This window comes from Manis javanica, chromosome 13 (genome assembly GCF_040802235.1).
Source record: "Manis javanica isolate MJ-LG chromosome 13, MJ_LKY, whole genome shotgun sequence".
Taxonomy (NCBI): Eukaryota; Metazoa; Chordata; class Mammalia; order Pholidota; family Manidae; genus Manis; species Manis javanica.
In genome coordinates this window covers 62,128,516-62,145,876 of record NC_133168.1, presented here as the reverse complement: position 1 = coordinate 62,145,876, position 17,361 = coordinate 62,128,516, and the positions used below count along the sequence as shown (strand labels likewise).

At 37.3% G+C, this 17,361-nt stretch overlaps 1 protein-coding gene across 10 annotated transcripts in view; it reads right to left on the bottom strand.

Moving 5' to 3' along the window:
* Positions 1 to 17,361, bottom strand: part of UTRN (utrophin) — a 454,961-nt gene that overhangs the window by 238,401 nt on the left and 199,199 nt on the right. For all 10 annotated transcript variants that reach the window (XM_037022103.2, XM_073219702.1, XM_073219701.1 and 7 more), the window contains 5 exons: positions 13,944 to 14,079; positions 12,483 to 12,632; positions 9,431 to 9,506; positions 4,767 to 4,981; positions 2,614 to 2,731 (listed from right to left, as the gene is read on the bottom strand). In XM_037022103.2, the coding sequence (XP_036877998.2) occupies positions 2,614 to 2,731; positions 4,767 to 4,981; positions 9,431 to 9,506; positions 12,483 to 12,632; positions 13,944 to 14,079 (695 nt within the window). The remainder of the gene's footprint in view (positions 1 to 2,613; positions 2,732 to 4,766; positions 4,982 to 9,430; positions 9,507 to 12,482; positions 12,633 to 13,943; positions 14,080 to 17,361) is intronic.

The window sequence follows — 17,361 nt, the reverse complement described above, 5'->3', positions numbered from 1 at the left end:
CCAAATAATATACAATAAAGGAGCCCTGGACATACATACAATGGGGGAATGACAGCCTCTTCAACAAAACTGTTGGCAAAACTGGACAGCTACATGTAAGAGGATCAAACTGGATTATTGTCTAATTCCATATTCAAAAAGTAAACTCAAAATGGATCAAAGACCTGAATGTAACTCATTAAACCATAAAACTCATAGAAGAAAACATAGGTAAAAATCTCTTGAATGTAAACATGAGCAACTTTTTCCTGAGCACATCTCCTCGGGCAAGGAAAACAAAATCAAAAATGAACAAATGAACTACATCAAACTAAAAAGTTTCTGTACAGCAAAGGACACCATCAGCAGAACAGAAAAGTATCCTACAGTATGGGAGAATATATTTGTGAACATCTTATCTGATAAGGGATTCACATCCAAAATATATATTAAAGAGTTCACATATCTGAACATCAAAAAAAACAAATAACCTGAATAAAAAATGGGTGGGGGATCTCAACAGGTACTTCTCCAAAGAAGAAATTCAGATGGCCAACAGGCACATGAAAAGATGCTCCACATCGCTGATTATCAGAGAAATGCAAATTAAAACCAACGATGTGATATCACCTCACACCAGTTAGGATGGCCAACATCCAAAAGACAAGGAATAAATGTTTGTGAAGATGTGGAGAAAGGGGAACCCTACACTGTTGTTAGGAATGTAAATTAGTTCAACCATTGTGGAAAGCAATATGGAGGTTCCTCAAAAAACTAAAAATAGGAATACTATTCGACCCAGTAATTCCATTCCTAGGAATTTACCCAAAGAAAACAAGATCTGTGATTCAAAAAGACATATAAACCCCTATGTTTACTGCAGTACTATTTATAATAGCCAAGATATGGAAGCTACCTAAGTGTCCATCAATAGGTGAATGGATAAAGATGTGGTACGTATACACAAAGGAGTATTATTCAGCCATAAAAATAAAACATGTCCTACCATTTGCAACAACGTGGATGGAGTTAGAGGATATTATGCTCAGTGAAATAAGCCTTATGGAGAAAGACAAGTACCAAATGATTTCACTCATTTGTGGAGTAGAACAACGAAGCAAAACTGAAGGAACAAAACATGAGCAGACTCATAGGCTTCAAGAAGGGACTAGTGGTTACCAAAAGAAAGGGGGTGGGGAGGGTGAGTGGGGAGGGAGGGGAAGGGGATTAAGGGGCACTATAATTAGCATTCACAATATAGGCAGGTCACGGGGAAGGTAGTACAGCAAGGAGAAGACAAGTAGTGACTGTATAGCATTTTACTGTGCTGATGGACAGTGACTGCAATGGGGTGGAGGGGGGACTTGATAATATGGATAAATGTTGAAACTACAATGCTGTTCATATGAAACCTTCATAAGACTGTGTATCAATGGTACCTTAATTTTAAAAAAAAAGAGGGAGAAAGAAGGAAATGGCTTATTTAGTAAAAATAAAACCAACACTGTGAGATACTAAAGGTCTCTGTTAACTCATCTTTATAATAATAACCTTGCTGCTGCCACTTTTATTCTGAAATTGAAACACTTTTTATAGGAGGAATAGTTGACTTTCTTTCCTTGAAAAATATTAGACAAGGTAATAAAATACCTTCCAGTTTATGTTCTGCCACAAATATTTATTAAGCACTTAATTTTTATCAGACACTGTAGGCGGCCCCAGGACCAGGAAGGTGAACATCACAATCTTTGGAGGGAAGAGTAACTGTTAAGATCTACAATGAAATTATGGGGGGAAAAGCCATAGCAGGAACTAAAGATAGAAAATACGGTTCGCCAGGGATCAGGAGAGAGTAGGAACGACTTCACAAAGGGGGTGACATTTTAGCAGCTGAGTGGAATTTCACCTGGGGAGAAAGGGCCAAGAGGAGAAAGAATAGAATAAAGGTAAGGAGCCCAGGAAATGTCAGGATGTTTTAAACAATATATATAGTACAGAATAGCTACAGACAGGGTTGAGGACTGTTGTGGGAGAGGGAAGGATGAAAGCCAACTGCAATCGCCCCTTCGTGACATTCCTGAGAATTCAGACTGTTGTGTACGCCAATCAAATTTTAAAAACGTTCTTCAGCCAGAAAGGAAACTCAATACAGGGTCTTTGCTGGCTGTTTTGAATGTTTATTTTTTGCTTTGTTTTATTTTGTCAAGTATTCCCAAATTAGTGTCAGGCACCCGAGTACACAGTAGCTCCTCAATACATTATTTTTGGAACAAATTTTGAGAAGACAAGTTAAAAGATCTGGTTTGAGGGAATACATTATAATGGAAGAATGGATTTGCATTCCTATGGATTTCTGAAACTTGGTGTTTTGGTTCCTTTCAAAGAAATCCTAATGCAAAAGACAAAAATCCAATATATCAGTAACTACTTAAAACTAATGATATAAATATTTTAAGGAATTCGTGTGAGAATTGTGACAATGTTCCCAAAAAAGAAAGAGTATCAAATATCAAATTTAATTTCCAGTTTAAAAAAAATCTTTGAAAATGTGTGTGTGTGTGTGTGTGTGTGTGTGTGTGTATTAGTATTTTTAGGGAAAGCAGACAATGACACATAATTTTTTTTTTGACTTACACTTTTCTGTAATTGCTGTTCTCACATCTGAACTGGAAGCTTTATTTTTCAAATTCTGTGCCAATGTGAAAACATAATCAAGCTGAGGATGGCGCTGTTCTAAGTCAGCCTTTGTAATCTGTTAAGAAGAAATGTTTATTAAGATTAGGTTAACAAGCCATACAAGAATACTAACAGAGCAAAACTAGTGTACTGACATCAAAGTTATTTTCCTCCTATAAGGGATAGTGAGACACCAGCAATGTAGCCAAATGCAAGATTTGGAGTCAGAGGTCATAGGTTCAAATCTAGCTCTGCCCATTATCACCTGCATCACCAAGGTACTTCACCTGTGTTTTTGTTTGCACAAAAAGAAATAATAAAATACTTAAAGCACAGCTACATCAAGGCTGAGGAGATTAAATGAAGAAAATCCATTTGAAAACTAAAAAATGGTCTGAAGCCATTAGCAGTGAGTTCTGCTGACAATGCCTTTCATATCTGTCCTACACCAGATAGGAACACAAACTGATGTCACCTACTGGAATGGGGCTGAAGCATTAGAAAAATGCTAACTGGAGTAACTGCAAATGAAATCATCTAGAAAAAGTGCTGCTGTAGTTAGTTTTTGGTACTTAGTACCAATAAATATTGGAGAAAAGTTTAAAATGTCAGGAAAATAGTGTTTTAAATATAGAACCAATAAATAGACATAAAGATGAGAAAACACAATTTCCAGTAAATACAATGTGGCAAAGATTCTCTCCAAAGCCTTTCTTCTTTATCAATTCCATAATTCTGCAGACTTCAAGTACTCCTATAGTATCATTTATAAATGAACTATTCACAACTTCTAACCCTGAACCCCAGACATTTCAGTGAATGCTGATCATTTCTTTCTAAATGGCATACGAACCTCTCCACACAACAGAGCTGAAATCAACCAAGCTCTCACCCACATCCCATTTCTTCTCTGCCTTACCTCTGCTCATTGTACTAGCACCATATTAGCCACTCAGAAAGGACTGTCTCATCCTTTAAACATCTCTTGCCCCCAATCCATCATCAACACTCTTCCCAGTCTTCTTACCAAAGCAAAAGAGAAGGGAAAAAAGATGATTGCCGATTGTTTACAGACTAACAGTCCAACGGGCTTCTCAGGGTCCACGTGCTCCTTCACAAAGTGAGCCTGGCCTGTCTGTGCTCTTACTTTTCACCACACTTTATTGCCCAAATGTTGACTTAACATCCCTCCTGCTGCCCTGCCTCCTGTCTTTACTCACTCTGTTCCCTATACCAGGAATATAATTTATTTCATCTCCAGATGTCAAAATCCCACACAGTTTGCCTTCCACCACTGTCTGCCTTTCTCTTTCTCATCCTGTCTCCAAGAACAGGTGGCGTGTACCTACCTTCTGGCTTTTATTAAATTCTGCCTTGCGGCAGTGACCTGTCACTATGGACTCATTCAGTGTCTCCACCTCAGTTTGGGCATATCTGTAACCTGGGAATAAAATCTGTATACCTACCTCACAGGATTGTTGAAGAAGTGAATGAGTTGATGTAAGATACTTAGGAAAAATACCCAGCACATATTAAGCACTTAATAAAAGTTAGCAATAGCTGTTATTATTATTTTGTAGTATGTTTCCAATTTCTATCTGGTATATTCTTTTCAGTATCCCTATACAACACACAACATAGAACCAGGCACCCACTGACTGTGGAGAAAGAACTTTACAGATTGGCATTAGAGCATATATGTGTAATAATAAATTTATAGTCAGGAGATTCTCACTTCTGAAGGTAGCCATTAAATAAGCTCAAGAAATAAAAGTTGAAAAGGTGCTTCAGGAAATTATCCTATATCATGCTAGGCATCAACTGTAACACTACTTTAAATTTATATGGATGTGCCCAAGCTTTATGGTATCAGTTTTAGATTATAAAAATACACTGGATCTACAGCTCAAGTTGGTAAATCTGACCTCACCAAAATCGGACAAATGTAAGAAAAGCTTTACTTTTTGGAGCTAGCCAAACAGAGCATGGCTGTTTGACAGACGAATAACTCTTTAAAGCTCATTCTCCCAGTTCAGGATAAACAGCGGGGGTCCTTATCTGCCTCTCTGCTGAGGTATTTCCATGACAAGCCTTTTACCCTGTGCACCTACTTTCATTCGGGAAACTGTCTTATTGATCTCTTCTATGTCCCCAACTGTGACAATGTTGGACTTTAGCATCTGGTCGATCAATACCAGCCAGTCAGCTAGTTCTGTTATCGTTTTATCCAAATCAGCAGGTATTGAAATTTCTGACGTACGAGGAGAGTGAACAGGAAAATCTGACGCAGATGACGCTAGCACCACCTTTTGGACACTAGGATGAGCTGAAATAAAAAAAAACAGCAAAGTATTAATGAATCAACAGGATATTCTGACTATGACAGTATAATGGTGGTGGGTGTATGTGTATTTCTGTAAAATTTAGTGTAAGTAAAACAATTTTAAGAGGGTTTATTTTTTCATACTGAAATGCAATGGTATTTCCTGTAGTATCTATATGTCTCTGGTAGCCAGAAAGCCAATTAAACACAGTGTAATTGTGTGCTTAATAATCTAGGGCACAATATGGTAGGGCAGCAATAACTCGGAAGTGACCAACACTGATGCCAAGAGAAAACAGAGTAAAATAATCAGCTGTGGGAAAATTAGGAATGTTATTTTATTTTGTCAAGATGCTTGCCTTTATTTGAAAGTTAGTTTATCCATAAGTTTTCATTCTTTTCCATAAACATTAGTCATTCTTAATAAAATCACTGTGAATACCTACATAATAATCTGTATATATTCACTAACTTTAAGCTAATCCTTATCCTATAGCTGGATATTTAGATAGGTCTTGAAATTTTACTTTAAAAAAGAACTTTTGTGTAGAGCATTTTGCACATTTCCGATTACCACCTTAATATAAATTTCCCAAAGTAGAATTACCCCATCAGAAATATGAAAAAATTTAATGTGCCTAATACTTGTTGTCAAATTGTTTTCCTTGAGAGTCAGAAATTTAGGCTTCCTTATCAATTTGGATGAACCCTTCATGTAGGAAAAATGAATTGTCGTATTGCATGGTGCTGGAACAATGTTTCTATTTTAGGATTTTTAAATGTGTATTTTTTCTATTTTTAACATAGATATTAACAAGCTTGGGGTGATCAAATCCATAATTTGCCTTCAATGATAGTTTTCCCAGAACTTTTGAAGTTCAAGACTCTTGTCTTCTCCAAAAATTGGAAACTTTTTTCTCTATTTTTTGTCTGTATGTGTTTGTCTTGTTTTGTTTTTAAATCATGGGAGGTTGGTTATTGTTTTTCTTTAGTTTTGATACAAGAGGTAGTTGAATTAATTATTAGATCTGGAATTCACTTTAGAATATGATATATTTAGATGAGGCTTAAATAATTTCCTAAAAAAATATAGTCAATCTATAAATTCAGAACAATTCTAATAAAAATCACAACCGGTTTATGTGTAACTTGACAAAATTGTGTATTCAAATTTATGATTTTAAAATTAATATAGAGAAGAAAAAGAACAGGAACAGTCAAAAAATTTTATTTTGGGTAGAGGGCTCTGCCCTACCTGATATTTGGTTATATTACTTAGCTAATAATAACTAACTCAGTGTATTATGGACCCCAAAGTTCAAACAGACCCCTGGAGGAGAAGGGCCACAGTGTATAGGAGGCAGAGAAATATGACCTTGGCAGAGACTGCATTAAAGATCAGTGAGGAGGAATTTACTAGTCAGCAAATGATGCCTGCAGAAGTGGAGACTCATGGCTGGAGTGGGGAGGTGATGGGACAGATTTTGACCTCACACAAACCTAAGGAGAATTAATTCTTGGTTGATTAAGGACCTACCTGAACATTAAACATAAAACAAAACTGTAAAGCTGTTAGTTGAAAATATGGAAGAATTATCTTTATGATTTCAGAGTACTAAAAGAAGTCTAAAATATAACACAAAAAGAGGAAGCTCTTCATCGACCATTAATGTTAAAGAATCCTGAAAATAGCACCATAAATAAAGATATTAAAAGCCACAGATTAAGAGGGAAGGCACTTGCAAGGCATATTCCAGACAAGGAATTAGACACTAATTTTTGTAAATAAATTTTGTAAACTCCAAGAATGTCAACAGACAATTCACAGAAGAGGAGAGAAAGAAAAAACATTAAAAAAAGGCTCAGCAGCACGGGGAATTGAGGATATGCAAATTAAAATGAAGTGACCTGTCTCCACAGGGCCCATGTTCACAAAATGACATGACCGGGACTCATCACCAAAACCTACCAGGGGTGTGGATGCCTACACGATGATCATCATAAATTATCTGCCTTTCTGAGCTCATTCTTTCCCATGCACAAGCATAGAGCAGTTTTTGGTACCTAAGGGTATACGATGTAACTGGAGATGTTCTCAGCGTGTCTGAAACAGCAAGACCAGTGCGTCTGAAGTAGAGTGAACAAAGGGAAAAGTAACAAGAAATGAGATTAGAGAGACAGACGGCAAGCAGATCATGCGTGACTTTCAGGACCACAGTAAGGCTTTGGAACTCACTGTGTATCATCAAAGTGATGCAAAGGTTGTGAGTAAAGGAGTGACACAATCAAACTCAATTCTTTAAGGCATGACTTAGCCACTAACAGAAGAACAGATCATGGAGGAGTGGCAAGGCAGGAGAAGGATCAGGGTGATGGGTCAGGAGACTATTTCACTAATGCAGATGAGAGATGAGGGTCTTCAAAACCAGGGAGGGGACCGGGACGGGGCATAAGACTGACCCGACTGGATGGGAAATGCAGAGAGGAGCTGAGGATGACTTCAAGTGTCCTGGGCTTCAGGCGGCTGAATCATCTCAAGTTACAAAGTGTCTACAGTTACGGCGTTGGGGAACAGAGAGAGAGTGGAGTGGGTGAGGATGGAGCCCTAGATGTCAGCTGAAATGATATCCTAGAACTACACGCATCGAAATGTGGGCCAATGAGAATGATCCAGAGGGAAGGAGAGAAAGAGGACAGGAGCCAAGAGGAGATGAGATCCACAGCCAAGCGGAGGGGATGGTCTAGAAAGGAAGAGATACCCTCTCAACTGGATGGGAAAGACGCCCATGGAGTTAGCCACGCATGTACATCAGCTGATGGAGTTTGCGAGGGAGAAAGATCTTGTCAGACAAACAGCCCTTTGTGTTTGAAAATGAGGTGAGGTCGTTAGTTGAGAGGCAGGTAGCGGAGTTCTCAGAGGAGAGTGCAGCAGTGAGGACAGTCAGGGCTGAGCACCCCATTCAGCACAGTCTGCCAGAAGCTGGCATGGATACACCTCAAAAACGTGCTAAGTGACAGAAGCACCGTAAGGTACCCCTTACAGGAAATACCTAGAGTACATAAATCCACAGAGACAGAACGCAGACTGGTGGTCGCCAGGGCCTCGGGGCAGAGGGAAAAGGAGAGAAACTGGAGAAGGAGTAAGAGGTTTTACTTTAGAGTGATGGAAATATTTTGTAACTAGAGAGAGGTAGTGGTTGCACAATACTGCAAATGCGCTAACTGCTACTGAACTGATCACTTTAAAATGATTTTGTTTTTTTAATATAATACAAAAAAAGGAGCAAATGAATTAAAACACTGTAGGAGGAGAGGGAAACATGAAATTAGTTTTAGGTCACACCTGTCCCAGGGATGGATATCTTATGAAGAATAAACTGCCCACCTACTGAAAGGTGTAGATTTGCTGTCAGATTTTTATACGTCCAAACAGGTACTCCAAATTTTCCCTGCTTCTTTGCCACAGTGGTGTGAAGAAAGTAAGATAACCTATTGCTCTTTTATAAAATGCATCGGGTCTTCTCCCTGTGGTCACAGAACTGAACTTGTGTCACAAGGCAGCCGGCCCCTGATGTTAATTCAAGGGCTTGGGATATTAATTACCAAAACCAATCAAGCCCCAGGATTTCTTATGCAAGGTACTGGGAGATACAAGTAACGCAGCACACAAACTTGGCCCTCAACAAGCTTGCAATCTCAAAAAACAGAAAATGAATCTTGTCCCGCATCACATTTTCTGATCTTAAGGAGGAAGGTGGGGGAAGAGTGAGGAGGTGGTGGAGGAGGAGAGCCCGCAGCAGCGGCAGAGGCAGCTGGGACAGGAAGTGGACAGTTAGGATTAATCCCGTTTGGGATTTGCCTGGTGACTCAACAGACACGGTGGTGCAGAGAGCCTGCAGGGCTGCCATCAGCAGAGAAGACAGTGCTACGGCGCCGAAGCCTGCACTCTAATCTGAACAGAGGGAAATATGCAGTGAGAACACTTCTCTCTCCACATCTATGTGATCAGCATTTGTCAGTAAATCACTCTCTTAGGATGGAAAACCCCAATCTCCCACCTGGCTCCAAGGATATCTAGACCTTTTGTTTTCAGTCATGATCAGCATCTAATTACACATCCCCAAACAAGTTAACACAGCGGGTTAATAGCTGAGCTCCTAAAAAACTGCATGTGCCTGGAAAACTATTCCCCAATTTTCCCACTGGGTCTCTCTACTTGGTTCTGTGGAGGCCCAGGTCCCATGCAAGTCTTATCTCACATGAGAAGGAATGCCTTGCACACACTGGGCAGTGTGTGTTTTAAATGTTCTTTTCAAATAACTGAAAGTAGAATGGCAAGTCACAATGGCATCATACTTTTAAACAAGTTTTTCTGATGAGTGTATGATGATGCTCATAATCATAAAATTTTGCTATGTTGATACAGAAATGTGTTGAGAAATTGTAACTTACCAGCAATTCTTGTCTGAGAAACAGAACAGGGTTCCTGTACACGTTCCCTCAATGCACTGGGCACTTCTCTGCACATCTACAGCAACAGGCCAAACAAAAAGAGAAGAATACTACATAAATAAAGGTTGTATTTTGAAAGAGGAGGTGTTATTCTCAACTTCGACACTGAAACACCCGTCTCCACCTTCACTATCCACGGCCATCTTGCTTAAGCCCCTATGCCACTGCCATTACCACTGAGCCACTATCCAGGCCATAGCCGCCCCAGCCCTCTGCAACATTTAACGCTGCCCCTCCTCCTCCCTGGTTTCTGTAATGTCCCGCATCCTGACTTAATGCCTGCCTCTCTGACTGTTCCCCTAAGTATGTTTCACTCTCCTCACCCATCCATCAATACCAACATTCCCCAGGGTAGGTTTCTGCGTCTTCTTACCCTGTCTCTGGCTTTTCAACCTAAGTTCTATATTTTCCTTTATCATTTGGAGCTTTAGGAGGCTGAAGACTCCCCAAAACATATCTTCCAGCCAACTCTCTGTCAATTGGATATTCAGACATGTCCAAACCTGAATTGACTGACCATGTTTCTGCCTGACACTCCCCTTCACATTGTCTGATGGTTCTAATTGATCTTTCCAGATCAATTATCCTGATCTGGATAGTGACTGGGCTTTGTCCAGAGGTGTTACTTGATATCCTGACATCCTAAGGTTATCCATCCTTAGATTCACTCCATCCATCTCTACAGGACAGCAATAGCAATCTTTCAAACATGTAACTTTCTCCTGTTTAAAATCCATCAATAGCTGCTCACTGCCCTTAAAATAGTGAACTGTTCTTAAGATGGAACTCAAATTCCTTGTGATGCACAGTTAGGCCTCCAAGATCTGGTCTCTGCAAGCATCTCCATCCTTCCACTTCATCCAGACCCAAATGCCCTGTGCTCACACTCTGTCTCCTTTAGACCTTTTCACTAGGTGCTGCTTCCTCCTGCAATGCCCTCTCCCCATCCTTCATCTAACACTTATGCATTCTCTATACATTAGCTCGGACTGGTTTTCCTCCATAAACTCTCCCATGGTTACCCCCAAAGCCAGGTAGTTGCCCTACTGTTATGTTGCCCTGCATACCTCTGGGCTATAATTGCTTGTCTACTTGTCTTACCCACGATAAACTCTTTTGTTTTGAGGCAGTGTTACACTCCTGCTATATCCCTCATTCTTAAAATGGTGCCTTTCCCAAAGTGAGAGTCCAGTCAAGAGCTATTAAGTGAGTGAATGAATACATGAATGAATGACATATCCCAGATTAGCATTTCTCAATGTGTGTCTGTTGAAATTTTCTGCACATTAAGTTCTGTTTGGTATTAGACATTCGTAATTACTAAGTAAAATATACATGAAGTCCTGCAATGAAGGAAGTTCTGACTTTGTCAACACAGTGCTTGCAGCCTGACCACTGTGGCCTACTGGCATCCTGTGTGTTAAAAAAAATTTTTTGAGTGCTTTGATTGAATACGTACAAGCAGAGTCCGGCCTGTCTGAAACAGGGCCAACACGTCTGGAGAGGAGAGCAAGGAGGGAGAAGAGCAGATAAGTCAGAGAGAAAAATAGGACACCAGAACCAGAGGGGCCCACCGTGTGACAGTAAGGGGGTCAGCCTTTACTCTGAGGGAGACGGAAAACCAGCAGTGGGCTTTGCTCAAAGGAGTTACTTGAACTGAATTCTGCTTGAACAAATACTCTACCTGCTTTGTTGAACACAGATTGGCAAAGAGCAAAAGAGACAGCAGGGAGACCAGGAAGGAAGCCATTGAAAGCCTGAAGACAAGACATGATGGTGGCTTAAGGTATGCTAGGGGCAATGGAAATAGTGAGAAGCAGTCAAATTTATGAAATATGCAAACCCAAGAGAAATGGAAAGAATTGTAAAGGGAATACCCATTTGCCACCCAGCATCTACAGTTGTTAAAATCTGCTCTGCTCTGCTTTATCTAGCTACCCAGCTTCCAGCAAACTACCCATCAAAGGGGTATTTTGAAGAAGCTGATGATGGTGACCCCAGTGTTTGTTTCTTGTTTAACTGAGCTACACTCTACATACTGTAAGACTGACTCCAAGGTTTTTGGCCTAAACAATAATAAGGCTGTAATTATCAGTAGCTAAGGTAGAGAAGTCCAGTGAGGTGCAGAGAAGAGGCGGAATCAGGAGCTCAATTCTGTATGTAAGTTTGAGATCCTATTAGACATCCAGGCGGAGGTGCCGAGCAGGAAGTTGTACATGGAGGTCTAGAATATGGAGAGAGGTCCAGGCCAGAGCACATACGTGTGAGTCAGCAGTAATAGTGACTCATCAGGCAGAAATCCTCATCAGAGAGGCTAGATCAATAAAGCACCTGTGTCATTAGACAGAGGATGATGACTATCATTTCAAGAAGGAGAAAATGACTGGTATGGGGTATACTAAAGCCAAGGGCAGAGACTTATCTATTCCATGTCCCAGACAGACCTCAGAGTTTGAAATGGTAAGCATCAGGCCAAAATAAATAGAAATCTATGACTTCACCTGCCTTTAACTGTTTTAATTGCAAAAACAAAGTAGTGGTATGAAAGCAAAGACCTTATCTTAGTCCTATTTATAGTCACATGCCATTATATTCTACCTGGAACCTAGTAAATATAATGTTGAATGAATAAAATCATTAAAAATAAACCTACATATGTGAAAAGTCATGGGCAACCTCAGGAAACTATTTTAATGTCCTCATTTCCAAAGTATAATATTGGCATTTTATTGCCTAATTCTATTATACATTCATTATTTAATGTAGTATGTAATGTATAAATTCCTTAAGCCAAAAAATTCCATGTAAAACCAAAAGTGTTCTTTGAGAATATATACTTCTGTCCATAACAGATGAAAAAAAGAATTATAAGTACTGCATTAGCAAAATGTGACCATATTTGGGTGTACTGAAAACAGTTGCAGGATTTCATTTCTTTGACAATAAAATCAATAACTATAAGAACAGTATCACAGTAATTCTTAATACACACCTTACTCCATGTCAAATTTACCGTTCTTAAGCTTTCTGAATTTTTTTCCCTTTCATGTAAACTCAGACTTTTATCTGAAAGCATTTCCAATTCAGTTCTATTCAGCCACTTGAGCTTTTCGGCTTGTGCATCCATCTCCTGGGTTAAGTCCTAAAGGGGTCAGAAAAGAGGTATGGTTAGAAGGTGGTCACACTGGCGAAAGTTCAAGAACTATATGAAAAATGTCTTGGGAAATATCCTTATAAATGTGGACTTATAATTTCTTAAATGGAAGATAAGTATGTAAGAAGCCTGAACTTATGTTAATTGTAACTGATGTGGGAATAAACACCACCTTCAGTGTTTGTGAGCACATATGGCCCACAAACTCCCCATCCCACCATCTCTTAACAGGGTCATATTATATTATATTTACAGATTTTACATATTTATATTGATAATTTAGCATTCCATTCTTAGATAAGGAAAATTATGTCTATTCTAATGAGACATAAAAAATAAACAAGAGTATTTTATGCATCCATCTCTACCTTATCTCTACCTACACCTTGATATACCATCACACTCTTTCTGACTACCACCCAAATTGTTTACAAAAGGGATGTTCCAAGAATGCTATTGAAATTTTTAGATAAAACTAGAATTGATCACATTTTGAAACTTATTAATTGCACCTACTTTTAATCATGATTAAAATTTTCTTTACCAAAATGCCTCAAGCATACTCCTTTAGATGAAATTGCTTATCAAATTAATAGGTATCTTTGAAACATACATCAATGCATGCATGCACGTGTATCTATCCACACCCATGCATAATTTTTTAATAAAAATATGAGCACAGTATGCTTATTGTTATGCAACAAGTATTTCAATTCTTAACACAAAAAATATAAAATGTACTGATATAAAAATGTATGGATATTTGCATAATTTACATATCTACATATTGTGTATTTTCATATATATTGTACATTTACAGCTACAAACAATTATTGTTGGTAGCAGATCAATAGAAAAAAATTTCATCACACCCACAATGCTAAGCCCATCATAAGCTACAGTGAGTTATTTTCAAGTCATTTAGTTTTCTTATGAAACAATTTTACAGACAGTGTTCATTAATTATCTTCTAAATCTAAAAGTAAAAAACACTACACAGTATTCTAAACACTACATCTTCTAAAATGATGAAGCTTGTTTTAAGATATCCTGAAAACCTTTGGTCTGATTTGGAGACAACATGATTTATCACTTTTATCTGAGTGAAGCCTTACCTCTGCAAGAACAAAGTCTTAACTGCTCTTTAAAAAAGGGAAAAAAAATATTCCTCTTTAAAGTTCGCCACATTTACCACCAAGTCAGAGATGCTTCCCCTGTTCTTCAGTCATGCAATATCATATTTCGTGTACATGTATATGTAGCAAAAAGCACTGGCAAATTTAGAGGCAAACCACTTACTGTAAGTTCCTGCAGGTTTTCTGCCAGCTCAGTAGCTGATCTCTTCTGCACAGCATTCTCAGCCTTTGTTAACCAAAGGATAATCTCATCTAGTCCTTTCCTATATTCCGTCACCTGTGTACTCTCTCCTTTTAGCCTAGAAGAATATATTATGGAAAAATATTGAGAAGAAATATCCGATTAAGCAGGATATCCTGACTAAATACACCATACAAAAAAATTCCTAATGAATTCTTAAATGAATGTTAGCAATGTATACCTCCACAATACAAAGATTACCTGATACTGTAAGAACAAGAATCCTTTCTTCATTAAATTAAAAACCATTGAAACTAAAGAGTGTTATCTTCATTCACCATGAAAAATTATATAGAAACTTAACAGAGAGGACTTTTTGTTAAGCTAGATACTAGGCAACATAATGGAAGTTTGGGAAAAAAACATAAGAAATGTCTTCATCTAAAATAATAAGAAAAAGCATATAATACTCTTCGGGTTCTCCACAGAGATAGATAGGCATCATTATATGATATTTCATTCACATTATGTGGCAAGTATATACTGATTTATTCACAGGAAAGAAAGAATAAGAACAAGGCAAGATACTAAGAATGAGAAATTTGTACAAGTATTAAGAAAGACAAGAAAAGATGGAAATTTGGTTAGTTCATTAAAATATTATATTTGAATAAAGCACCAAGTTATAAGAAGAGATGTAGAAAAAACAAAGCAAAAGCCTTAAACGATGTAAGCAAATACTCAAGTGAATAAAAAAAAGGAACTGCCTTAATCAAATCTTTCAAATGTTATAAAAATAACACTAAAAAGTACATAAACCATCTGTCAGTAGATACGAATATGACTAGCACTCATATGACAAACAAAATTATGTATTTTTAAGAAAGGGTTTGAAAGCTATTTAGAGCTTGGTGATGATATCAATTAGCTGCTGGTTTAAAAATAGAATGCAATTTTTTAATGAATTACATTGTATCATCCCTAATAAGAATTTACATTTTTTATGGCTATGCCTGTTTCTTTTTAATCACAGTACCTAACATATTGATGTAATATATATATATATATATATATATATATATATATACACACACACACAAAATAAAATGCTGAATAAATACTTATATGTTTAAGAGAGAGTGATATTTGAAGGAGCATATCTTAATGTTTAAAATATGAATAAAAATCACTACAAAATCACAAGTTTTCACTTTTAAGTATCCATTCGGAGAGAACACTGATTTAAGATTACAATAAATAAATAATAAGGCAATAATAGTATTAATTATTAAGGTTACCAATACTAAAATAGGTACACAATCTACCCTCTGTATTAGAAGAATAAAGTAACAACTTTGTAAACATCTAAGATACTATTAGAGACCTTGCATTTCAAAAAAAAGTGAGAATTTAAATTTTCAATGTTTAATAATCATGACTAATTCAGTATTTTGAAAATATATCTGTGGAGACAAACATTATCAAGTACTTTGAAAGACATGTTTGAGTCACACAAAATATTCATCTGCAAACTAGCTAAATTTAATCTACATTTTAAATGTTATCACTAAGAGTAAAACAACTTATAAATTCATATTCAAATAGTAGAAAACAATTGCTCATTAAGGAATAACACCATAAGTTGCTACGCTATGCAAATATTTAACTATACGCACTCAATACAAAAACAAATTGAACTGTGTGCTACTTTTCAATGACTCTGATAATAGAACATAGAGAAGCTTTCAAAATTGCAAGGTGGACCCAGTTTAAGATGTTATCAACTGAAGTTACACATGAATTTATGAAAACAAATATTGTTTTAGTTAAAATACAGATGCTAGGGAAGAGATTCATTACTCTTTCTTCTTTCAAAAAGTGAGCAAAATATTTATTAGCTTCACCTCGTGAGCTCCAAGAGTAGTAATTACCACATTCCACAGAAATCCACTCAAAGATCTTTAGAGGAAATTCTGCAGGTATTGCTAATACCATGCCAACAGATACATCTTTTTCCCTAAGAAGACCTGAGAGATAGATCGTTTTCTAGCTAGAAGGCCTCTCCATGCAAATTCATTCACATAGCACATAAAATCCTAAGTGACCTCTCCTTCCAATCCTGCCCCAACCCCTGAGCTCTCTTTGCCATCTAACCTTCACAGGCCTCTCATCTGGCCATAACATTTCATGCCTTCTACATTTGCCTCTTCTACTTCTTTTCCCTAAAAGGCCATCCTTAGGAAGGATTTATGGGAAATTGCTATAAATACACCAAAATTCAGCTTCAGGATCCCTCCCTTGTGGTGCTTATATTCCACAGTCCATCACCCCTGCCTGTTTGAGAACATTGTATCTTCTTAATGATGTGTGCTTGAATCACATTTTCTTTAAACATTTTCTTCATCTTAGTCTGAGTTCTTTAGTCATATTTGCATCCCCAGAGCTAGACACAAGACTCAATAAATATTGGTCAAATCAATCATCCATTACTGGCAAAATTCATCAATAACATGCTTAGAGAATAATTCTCAGGTTAATATTATAAGAACTAGATATTCTGAGTGTTTACTATGAGTAATCAGGGCATATACATTTTTACAAATACTCTCATTTAATCCTCATGACACTCCTCTGAGAACATATCAGAGTTCTCATATACAGAGAAGGAAACTTGGCCAGATAGCTCTGTGGTCTCCCCAAGTTTGTACAGGAACAGTATTTGACTGTGTAAGCTTTGCATCATCACTAACTTTCTGTGAAACCCTGGACAAGCTAAGTAACCTCTCCTCTCTGAGCCTCAGTTTCCAAAGTTATACAATGGGCTTAACAGTTCGTTCAGAGGGTAGTCATGACAATTAAATAAAAGTGTGCAGGGTGCCAAATAGTGTCTCTGCCACATGGCAATCTCTCAACCAAAGCACACAAACTATTATTTGTCTCTTACCAAAACACACAAAATAACAAATGTTATTTTATAAAAAGCAGCCATGGGTCAAATATTCATAGTTCAATATTTTATGTTATAATACTGGACTTGATAAGAGATCAGATTGACATTTAACAAAACAATGGTTTATCACTAAAATAATACATCATCTACAGAGTTAAATTAGCAAGAAAAAATATCTGGAACTTTTACTCCAAACTATCATTACCTCCCAAGAAAAAGATCATTAATGAGATGGAATGAATGTATCAAGCAAAATAGAAATCACCCATTAAATCTTGACAAACAACTTTAAAGTAATATATAAAACACTATGTGTAACACTGAGTAGTATATTCACTTGTAATCAAACATGTTTGCAACCAGACATCACCCTAATAAAATACGGGGTAGTGTAATATAATCTGATGTAAAAACAAAGACTAATACATTATATTTATTATAGTATACACT